This window comes from Gavialis gangeticus, unplaced genomic scaffold, assembly GCF_001723915.1.
Source record: "Gavialis gangeticus isolate Ggan-Ray unplaced genomic scaffold, GavGan_comp1, whole genome shotgun sequence".
NCBI classification, from domain to species: domain Eukaryota; kingdom Metazoa; phylum Chordata; order Crocodylia; family Gavialidae; genus Gavialis; species Gavialis gangeticus.
In genome coordinates this window covers 41,464,657-41,475,810 of record NW_017728993.1, presented here as the reverse complement: position 1 = coordinate 41,475,810, position 11,154 = coordinate 41,464,657, and the positions used below count along the sequence as shown (strand labels likewise).

General features: G+C 43.6%; 1 protein-coding gene across 1 annotated transcript in view; it reads right to left on the bottom strand.

Moving 5' to 3' along the window:
- DR1 (down-regulator of transcription 1) overlaps positions 1–11,154 on the bottom strand; it is a 39,323-nt gene that overhangs the window by 15,108 nt on the left and 13,061 nt on the right. The window contains exon 2 of the mRNA XM_019501624.1: positions 2,845–3,008. Coding sequence (XP_019357169.1) covers positions 2,845–3,008 — 164 coding nt within the window. The remainder of the gene's footprint in view (positions 1–2,844; positions 3,009–11,154) is intronic.

The following is an 11,154-nucleotide window of genomic DNA, read 5'->3' as shown; positions in this document are numbered from 1 at the left end:
CCTGTCCAGCATCCACAAGAGAAGGCTGAGGGGGAATCTAGTGGCCCGTTACAAACTTGTCAGAAGGGACCAGCAGGCATTGGGGGAGTCCCTGTTCCCCTGAGCACTTCCAGAAGTGACTAGAAATAATGGTCACAAGCTGGCAGAGGGTAGATTCAGACTAGACATCAGGAGGCGCTACTTCACTGTCTGGGCAGCTAGGATCTGGAACCAACTTCCAAGCAAAGTGGTGCTGGCTCCTACCCTGGGGATCTTTAAGACAAGGCTAGACAAACACCTTGCTGGGGTCGTTTGACCCCAGTACTTTTTCCTGCCAAGGCAGGCGGTCAGACTTGATGATCTGCTCGGGTCCCTTCCAGCCCTACAAACTATGAAACTATGAAGGGACTGCACTTAATGGCACTACAATATGCCTTATTCAGATGGGCTCCACTAACCTATGCTTATGGTAAGCTCTCATCAGCATGTTTGCCCAATGTGGGCCACATGCTTTGTAGTCATACTCTGCGTTAGCAGCACTTAATCAACTTCACAAAGTTTTCTACTGCTGAGCACATGCTGCTAGACAATGTAGTTAGTGAGATTTTGTTGTAGGCGATTATAATACAAGGGGCTTTTTTTCATATGTTCCCCCCCACCACGTAGCATGTGTTGTATTGGAGTAAATATAGTATAAATAGATAGATATCTACCTGCTTATCTTTCTCCATCCATATATGTACCTATTTTGGTAGGTCTAAGGGGCAGATATACCTTGCCTCCTAATGGTCTCAAGAGTCAGAGACTAAAGGTGCTAAGTATATCTGCACTTAGGCTCATGCTACGATGCTGTATGCCAGTCTAGAAACTGAAAATACAAATTAAAAAAACAAACATTTTTACTGCTGGAAATGAGAGGACAGGATGGGTCTCATGAAGAAAAAGCCAAATACCATGGATATGGTTTGGATTTGAGGAAAGAAGGAGGAAGTACAAATGATTCCCATGTTGCCAGTTTGGCAGAATGATAGTGTTGTCACAGCAACTGAGTAGGAAAAGCAGTTTTGGAAGAAAAACAATGGAATTAGCTGTTACTTGCTTGAGCATGACCTGTTTGCAAAACATTCAGGAAGAAGTGCTGAAAAGATAGGCCAAAATGCAGGACCTTGTTTTGCTTTTCAGGCAGGCCTGGAGAAATACATTTAACTTGTTTGCTTAACACTCATAAATGAATCCCAGCGATTAAACAGAATCATCAAGGAAAAAGAAAGAGGAGAAAGGAGAAGTAGGAAGGGGAAAAGGGCATTTCCTACTTTTAAAGGGTTGGAATCTATGAACCGATTTGGTCAGAAGAACAAAAAACTGCATCACTGCAACTTCATAAAACTGATGATTTCCCAATATATAGTAGAAGGCAGGGCTAGGATGGTCTATAATTTGGGCTGGAGGGCCACTGAACAAGTTTAGATGAGCTGTTGCGGGCTGCACACACGCACACTCTCTCTCTCTCTCTCTCTCTTCCCCACCCCCACCGCCTTGAGCCCAGCCTGCAAGGGACAGCAAGGAGGCCTGCAGCCAGGCTCCACCCCACACAGATAGGGGCTGGATGCTTGGGCCCTGGCAGCTGCTGGGAGGAAGCAACCCTGCCCACCCACCTGGTACCACACCACAGCCAGAGTCAGAGCTGTCAGGGCCCACGTGTGGCTCACCCAGGGCCTGAGAGGCTAGACTGCATCTCCCAGGCACCATGTGGGGCCAGACTGCATCTCCCAGTGTCCCCTGCAGTGCCAGCAGAGGCTGAGCCAGATCCTCCACCCACCAGTAGAGGCCAGAGCCAGAGAATGGCTTGCCTAGGACCTGTTAGGCACTGCTGCTGCATGCACCTACTACCTGCAGGCTGGATTAAAATAGAAAAAAGAAAAGTCAATCTGCAGACCAGATTTGGCCCACAGGCCATACTTTGCCCACCCCTGCTTTAGAGCAGTGTTTCCCAACCAGTGTGCTGTCAGAAATGAACAGGTGTGCTGCAGAATTTGGCATGGCAATGAGCTACAATAGGTATGACGATGGGGAATGCCTTACCAGGTGTGCCACAGAACATTTTTATTTATGTAAGTGTGCCTTGGGCTGGAAAAGGTTGGGAAACACTGCTTTAGAGTGTAACTGTCTTGCCTTCTGCCTGAATTTAGATTAGCAAGTCTAATTTATTAGAGTACAAGATGCATATAACAGAGTAATTTTAATTTGGCAATAAAAAATAACCAACTACATTGTGTGGGCAATTGATCCTTCTAGAACAAGTCAACTGCTGTGCTATTAGTCTTGAAACACACTACCATTTTGTCAACTGCAAGGCTATTATTAGAAGTAAGGCCCTGTAGGTAACAGCATAAGGAGCCTTAATGAGGTGCAAACTGCTGAACAGAGGCTGATAGGCTCTGAATAACAGTGAGCAAAAAACTGAGCACAATCAGATTCCGAACAAATTAGCTTCTATCACTGTAAAAGGTACCTTAGTGTTGGGGAAAAAGAAATACAGAGTAACAGTAACTTTTTAAAGTCACAACTGTGACAAAATATGACAAAGATACTTTGTTTAGCTGCATGTTTTTGCTATCACCAACCCAGTGGAAAAGTAGTGCATTTTTTTTCCATTATTTTTCCGCGACTCGAGGTCAGATTCAGTAAAATCTTTCAAACCCAAACAGATGATGAAAAGGGGGAGTATTCCGTATATGTTTCTGTAGAACTAAATACAGAGACTATTTAGTTCATCTAAACCTTGCTGACAGCTTGTTGTAACCGGCAGGAAAAAAAGTCTGTATTAATCAGAAATACTAAAGTCAAAATCACTGCTTCACTTACTTTTGCAAATAACTCCTGTTGCTGCCTTAAGAGTTCTTCTTCTGGAATGCCAAGGTTTTCCAAACGAGAACTGGCCTTTCTTCTTTTTAGTGCTACTGTTTTGCATTCTTGTAAGACTTCTTTTACCTCACTGATATAGGAGCCAAAACCCAAACTTTCTAGTGCTGCAAAAAAAAAGAAAACATTGTTCAATTAGCATTAACACTGAAATCTGTAGTCAAGACACCAACTTGTTTAATTGTAAACATTTCTATCTTTAAATTCTTTTTTAGTTAGTCTGTAAGGTGCAATTCTATATTGCCTTCTGCCTTCCTTTACAGAGACAGAAAACAGTTTTAAAATGTGTTGTTTGCTTGTCTGTAGTGCTTGATGAGGATTTCTCCCCTTCTCTTCCTATATCCCCAAAAAAAAAAAAAAAAAAAGCAATTTCTAATTTTAGAAAGTAACCAATGTCAAGTGCATTCTTCCCAGTTTTGCTAACAAGTTACTTGGGAGCTCCACATCTATTTCAAACCTTATGTAGAGCTAAAGATTAATGCTAGCCTCTTTAATGCTTAAGATTCCTTAAATAAAACTTAAAACTAGGTAGGTTATAAAGCATTCCCTTCCCTCCTATCTGGTCACATTTGAACCCTTGCAAATTTATAAATTTCCCCCTAGTTTTCCAGTTTGGACACATTTTACAATTCATGCAAAGCTTGACTATTAACTATAACAAAGCAAGATATACGCAAGATGCCTAAAAACGGTTGCATCATAAATGGGCAGAAAAGGAAAGCAGGCCATTTTCCCCATGCATGGCACCTCTAATGTTGCAAGAGACAGGTGATTAATCCTGTTACTCTGAAATCAGACAGAAGGCAGGGCAGAGTGGCACCTTATAGACTAATTCAGGGAGGCAACAGCTTGCTTTGTCAGCTGCTATGAATGGACCATTCATAGCAACTGACAAAGCAAACTGTTGCTTATGAATGCTTATGCCAGTAGTTTTCAACCTTTTTTAGACACCCTGGTTGAGAATCACTGGTATATGCCTCTGAATTAGTTCATCTATAAAAGGTGTCACTCTGCCCTACTTTCTGCCTAGTATCAATTATAGTTTGATGAATTTTGTAAGCCAAAAATAGATTTTCATAGCAGACAAACGGTTATAAATAAGGACATCCAAAGGGGGGAAAAAAAAACCTTGGGCATGAGTCAGATGTAATTGCTTTATTTTGTAAAGGGCACTGGGAGACCATTCAATTAGACTGAATAAACTTACACAAAGACCTTTCAACGTGTAAGATTTGGAGCCTGTTTCCAAGCAAACAAGTCTGAGAAACTTGGTTTTGAGGGCAAGTTGGCTTTGTTTAAAGCTGACTTTAAAAGAAGTTGAAATGAGCAAGAAGGAATGGCAGCTCAGCAACAGTGTGGGGTAACAGTGAAGGCAGGACAGCTAAGTGCAATCTTCCTTCTGTTGCTCTGTACCTACTACTTAAATCAGCACATTTTTCCCTTTGTATTGAGAATTGAGGGTTACTCTCAAACAAACTGGAGCACAATGAACTCCAGTAATATTGGAGACAAACTTCAGCTTTGGACTCATTCCCTGACAGTGTTTATGCAAGCCCACAACTTTCCCTGAGGCAGTCACAAGTTCAGTCTTATTTTAACCTTAAATCATGAGCCACTGTTTAAGACAGTGCTGGAACAGACTACACAACTGATTAAAAACAAAATGTTCTATTTATACCCACTTAAGTTATGATCTGAATAATTACTTAACATCTTCCTTCTGCCCACAGCTAAGGATATATCACCTAATACCACACACAAATATTAACCCAAAGTCACTCCATTAATCAATTTTCAGCTCCCCATCTCTAGGTCCTAGGAAGCAACAAACACACAGACATAGATCCAGCGGGTACAGTGGCACAGTCCCATCCCCTTTGGCTGTGCCGTGCACGTACAGTGACCATTCTGAACTCACCAGCATGTCACTACCATACCCGCTTTGTTCCAAGCCTGGATCCACTAATGCCCTTCAATATTTCAGTTGAGGTGCTGGCCTGCAGGCCACCTGAACCCCTCAAGTGCTTAACTTGGCCCCCAGGCCAAGCAGTAGACTAACAGGACTAGGGAGAAGCACCATTAGTCCTAAAACTTCAGTTTAATCTAGAAAATGAGTTTATCCTAGTTCAACCTATTTAAAAGGAGCACCCAACACTGATACTTGTCCTAGCTGGAGATAACTGCCTAGGGGCTGCAGGCAGCTTTGTATGTAAGTTCACTTCTTTCTTAATCTACACAGACACTAAAATAGTATTTTTAAAAAACAGAGATGATAAACTTCATTAGATCATACAAAATGTAGATGCAATGGTTTGTTTACTGACTTACTGAAAGGACATAAGGACAAAACCACAAGTTTGATCACACCCAAAATAGTTTCACTTGATCAACAAATCTAAACCCACTGCCCTCTGGAAGGAGCAAAATTAAAGCTGGCTTTCAAAAAGAGTTGGACTCCTCAGACAGGTGCATATCTAATCCCAAACCAAAAAGATTCTTCTGCACATGCAGGAAGTAGGCAGATGAGAAGTTTCTGATTTTGCCAGTTTTCACGTGAAAATGCACTGACTCAAGGGGATATGCAGTAACCATGCAGCCTGACCTGCATCTGGGTGCACAAGTTACCACAAGAGAAAGATGAACAGAATTTAACTGCACCTCAGCTACTCCACACTAACTGCTCGTGTATATGCTCTTAACCAGTGGTAGATAACACACCTAGCTTGTGGTAGCTTTCCCTCATTTATCTCATACTAACTTGCTCACAATTTTACCTAAGAGACTGAAACCACATTTGGCAAAAATTCAGTGGAAAGAAAAGGGAAAGTATCTTGGCAGTACCTGCTTGTCAAAGGAGCTCTTGCTTTGGGAATGTATAATCAGATTACAAGAAAGAGAGAAAGACTACAAAGTGCTTTAATAAAACTGAACTTGTTTATGCAAATGCTTGAAAGCAGGAAGGGAAAAAGTGGGGAGAAAGGGCTTTGAGGATGTGCTGAGAGCACAGACAGGGAGGGAAGGGGGATGGCAGAGGGGAAGACCCTGAAGGCCAACTTATGGACAAACATGTGCTAGGATGTAGGAGCCAAGCCCCTCCTGGGTGATCACTCTCTCCTCCTGCTGCCCCAACCTGGGATTTGCCATTTCCCTTACCTTGCAGGTGTGTCTGAACCCCATTTCTCAGTCCCCTATACAAGCAGGGAACAACTCCCTTTTCTTGTCCAGACCCACATGAATCAGCACTTCACAGCTGTACCACGCAGGGGTGTCTGAGCCACTCTTCTCCACATGACAGAACCTGAATGTCATTATTGCTGGAGGCATCTTACTCTCCTGAATCCACACAGCCTAGGTTCTGGTGGTCCTATCCTCCTGAAATGTGGTTCACTTACCATCCCCCCACCCCCAATATGGGAGCCCTCGCTTGTCCTCTGTTCACATGCCTGGTTGCGGGATTTGGGTTTCTAAAACCATCCCCTACCCTCCATGTGACCCAAAGGCTTCCCTCAGCATCTAGGGAAGCCTTGACCCCTCTGTGTGAGGAACTGAAACTAGGCATGATGCTATAAGTATATTGTGCTGACACCAGCATGGGGAGCTGAGGCCCACTGATTACTAGCACAGGCTCTCAACACTGAGAAAAAAGAATGAAAACACACCCAAAGGAAGAGAGCAGTTCACACCTCCTCTCAGAACTACTGTTTCAGCTGTATGTCTCCATGGGGCAGCCTCATTTAGCTGAGAGGGCAACTCCACACCACTACTTTCCAGTTTAAAAGTCCACTCTTACACACTCCAAAATCTGTGGTTTCTTGGCTTTCCTTCAAATTTGACAAATAAGTTACTGTGACATGAGCCAAAGCATGAACTTACACACGACAACTACTCCATGCTAGCTGTCCATGTGCTTGCATTTGTATCAGGAGATGACAGGTAACCTACCCCTCTGTGAAAGAGGAAAGTAACCTCATATTTGCTACAAAACATTCACATGGGCAAATGCTGTTATTTTCCTTCATTTATGCATGGCTCCATAACCTTAGTGTGATATCGGGTGGCAGGATATTGTTAGAGATCTGTGTGGCAGAGGGGGAGATCTTTGCACTATGGGCTAAAGATACAGCCCCTCAAAATACAACATTTAATGGCTGACAGTCTAGTTGTCTTGTGTGTGCACACCTAGGGACCAGACCACAGCTTTGATTGCGTCCCAAAGGTTCTCACTAGTTTGATGTGGAATCTAGCCAGTACATATTATCTCATACCTTTTTGGAAAAACAGTATTAAAAGCAACATTCAAAGAGTATGACTGTACTGATAGATAAAAGAGTGACACTTGGGATCTGGGTGAAGACCCCATTCCTGTGGCTGGGATCTTAGGATTACTCTCTCTGTGCCTTTCCCCCCCACAATTCCCATCATCAATTCTGGAGCTTTAAGCTCTTCTCTCTGCCCACCTCTTCACATGCCAGGATATTTGGAGGTTCTGATGTCCAACTTTTCCAACACCTCTTTCTGACTCCCAGTTGAGTCAAGACCTAGGAAAGTTGTAAAAGGAATGGGCAGGCAAGGTTTTTTGAGCCAATGTGATCTCTCTTATTAGACCAACTGAGTAGTTGGAAAAAAGTTCTTAGCAAGCTATTGGGTGCAATCATTCTTCTTCAAGCATGAAGGGAATGCAAATTTAAGCTTCTGAAAACAAAGAAATACAAATTTAAGATATACCCCACCATTGCATGTGGCATGGAAATTGAATAGATGCAAGGGGTTTATTATGAGACTCAAGCATGACTGGGAGGCCTGGCTGACGCAGGCTCAGGTAAGGGTGGGGAAGCATTGTCTAGTAAAGGGCCAGGGCTATAAAAACCTGGAAGTGTGCAACTACCTGGGAAACTGTTGCCTGTGATGCAAGTGTACAACAGTGGAAGACATCTAATAGCAAGAGATGACCCTTTCCATGCTAATGACTTCTAAAATGTTAATGGATTTGTGGGTCAAAAACAGGGCAGCAAGTTGGAAGTGGTGGTAGAAAGCTAGATGTCATGAAGGATTAGGAACAAGAAACATGACCAAATTTCTCTCACAAACTCATTACCATAGCCACCATCACTACATAATAAACCTGTCAGGTCATGATTGAGACTCCTCTCCTCAGCCCTGTGAACACCTACATGCTTCCAACATTTAAGCATGCAACCATAGCCCTCATTCTACTATAACAAAGTGTGCATGCATGGGAAAGCTCTCAGGAATCACATCCCCTTCTTTAAGTCTGCCTAGCCACAGCAACATCTCCATGACAAATCTATAAACCCAACCACCACTCACATGATTACTAGCGTTTTTCTGTCATTTAAACGAAGGCAGAAATTCAGTGAAAAGCACACACCAAGAATCCAGTGTTCATGTTGTCCTATGGCATCTCCTGCCATCCAGAAAGTAGTTTTAAACAAAATACAAGGTTCTGAAAAACCAGAAAGTGAAGTTAAGTTATTTAAAAAAAAGCCTCTGGAAACCAGACTGTACATCCATGCAACTAGAACTCTACCCCTAGGATTTGGTAGTAATCAACGGATATTACATGCAAGGCCTAGCAGCATTCATGGTAGCTATAGTGAATGGACAAGGAATTGGCTGTATCAGCTTGGCAGAGAAGTGAATGTGACAGGAGATGTGAGATTCGGTCTTAGATGTGAGATCAAACAAGAGCTGTGTGGGTCAAGAGAGATGAAGAACATCACAGTTTCAGCACTGTATTGTATTGGCTGTCATTAACAGTACTGATGGTCTTCTTCTTGCAATGGGGTTTATCAGTGATTTAGGAAGAGGTGATTGTGGTGTGCGTGTTTTAATAGGTAAGTGAATGTATAGTGTTAGGTGGCATCACATTCCCAAGGGTGAGAGAATTGTCAAATTTAGCAGACAGAGTGCTCTTCCTATGGAGTAGACCAAGCACTGAACAAGGAGCAGGCAGCTCCCATTTGATAAGTCAAAGGCAGAGTGCAAGTGAGAGCACGGTGGTGTCTGTGTTTTAAAGGTATACTAGACAGTAAAAACAGTGAAGAGCAAGCCCTTTCCCAGTATTACTAGACAAGAGAGAGAAAAGTAGTATAGATTCCAGATTACAGACTGGGGGTGTAGACAAACAGTTATAAAGGACTTGGGCTTTCTTATTAGTGCATTTTGTAATGTGTTCTATGTTCTGGCTTTAGGTAAGGGAAAGTGAAAATTTCCATTTTTCCATTTGTGGCTGTGTTAGTGTGAAAAACAGGTTGCCATCCTTATGAAGAAAATACTAGGTGGGGAAAGAACTGAGCTAAGTCTTGAAGGTGTACACGATTAGGCCAGCATTTCTCAACCCATAGGTTGCAACCCAAAAGAGAGTCGCAAGAATATATCAAAAGGATTGTGAACAAACTTTAAAAATAGACTCTTCTTTAAAAGGAGAAAAACACAGGAAACTGTGGCATTTCCCTTGCAGGCTGACAGGGTTCCAGCCTGCAAGAAGCTGCTTGGGGCTCCCCAATGCTCCATACATGCCACCCACCACCCCAGTGCCCCACACACAAGGGGGCTGAGGGCAGCAGGTCAGGAGTGAGGGGCACTGGGTTGGGACTGGCCACTGATGTTTACAAATGAGTCCCGATACAAAAAAGGTTGAGAACCACCGCATTAGGCTAGACAAGCCTATGACATTCCTCAAGGCAAGGATATACCTAGTTGCACCTGCCTTTGATTCCTGCTCCACCCAAATTTTAAAACCAAATGCCTGGCAGTCGCAACAGCAAGCAGCAGTGAGGGAATCAACTGACTTCATGGCTCATGATATTCTACTTCACTCCTAAACTCTTCATTCCACAGGTGTTAACAATCCTCTCTCCTTTTCTAATGGTCCTGATGTTCCACTAGTCAAGTGATCCCTTCTTCTGCAATTCTACTGTCCATTAGCTGCTTCTGAAAATGTAGCTCATATTTCATATCCCTGCAGACTGCTTTTATTTCAAGCTAGACACATTAACTCAGAGGAATATCAACTCAGATATCTAAGCAACTTTCAGTGAAGCACTGCACTGTCAACATGATAAAAAAGCTAGATTGTTTTATGAATCTGAAAGAGCTGTAGATTTAATTATAATTGCAAGAGGGCTAAAGAAATGACATCTTTCGATTTCATAGACATTTGGGCTGGAAGGATCGAGTCCAGCCCCCTGCCCCAGGGACAGGAAGTCAGCAGGGATCATAAGATCCCAGCAAGATAAGCATCCAAATGTGTCTTGAAGGTGTTCAAAGTGGGTGCTTGAACCGCCTCCGGTGACAGTCTATTCCAAACCTTGGGGGCTTGGACAGTAAAGATGTTCTTTCTTATATTCAGCCTGAATTGGTTGCAGTGGAGTTTGTAACTGTTGGACCTTGTCATCCCTTGGGGCGCTCTGGTGAACAGACATTTCCCCAGATCCTGATAAGCACCCTGATAAACTTATAGGTGGCCATCAGATCACCCCTGAGCCTGCGCTTTTCCAGGCTGAAGAGTCCCATGGCCCGCAGCCTCTTATCATAAACTCTGTTTTCCTGACCTCTGATCATCTGCGTGGCTCTCCTCTGCACCCTCTCAAGCTTCTCCACACCCTTTCGAATTGTGGAGCCCAAAACCGGACGCAGTACTCCAGCTGCAACCTCACCAAGGCCAAGTACAACGGGAGAATGATGTCCTGGCATTTGCTTGAGAAGCATCTATGGATGCAAGCCGGCATTTTGGTCGCTTTACTAGCCGCAGCATCACATTGAAGGCTCATGTTCATCTTGTGATCAATCATGACCCCCAAGTCCCTTTCATCTGTAGTGCTCACCAGTGTAGCACTGCCAAGCCTATAAGGATGCTGCAGGTTTTTCCTCCCAAGGTGGAGAACCTTGCATTTTTCAGTGTTAAACATCATCAGATTCTCATCCACCCATTTCATGAGCCTGTCAAGATCTGCCTGGATCACCCTCCTGGTCCTCAGGTGTGTATGCTTTACCCCAGAGTTTGGTGTTGTCAGCAAAACTGGCCAGTCCACTTCTGACACCAATGCCTACATCATTGATGAAAATGTTAAATAGTATAGGCCCTAGGACAGAGCCTTGAGGGACCCCAATGGTGACCGCGCACCAGGGATTGGCTTCCATCAACCACCACCCTCTGGGTCCTAACGCAGAGCCAGTTCCCCAGCCAGCAAACTGTGGTGACGTCAAGGCCGCAGTTAGCCAGTTTAGCCA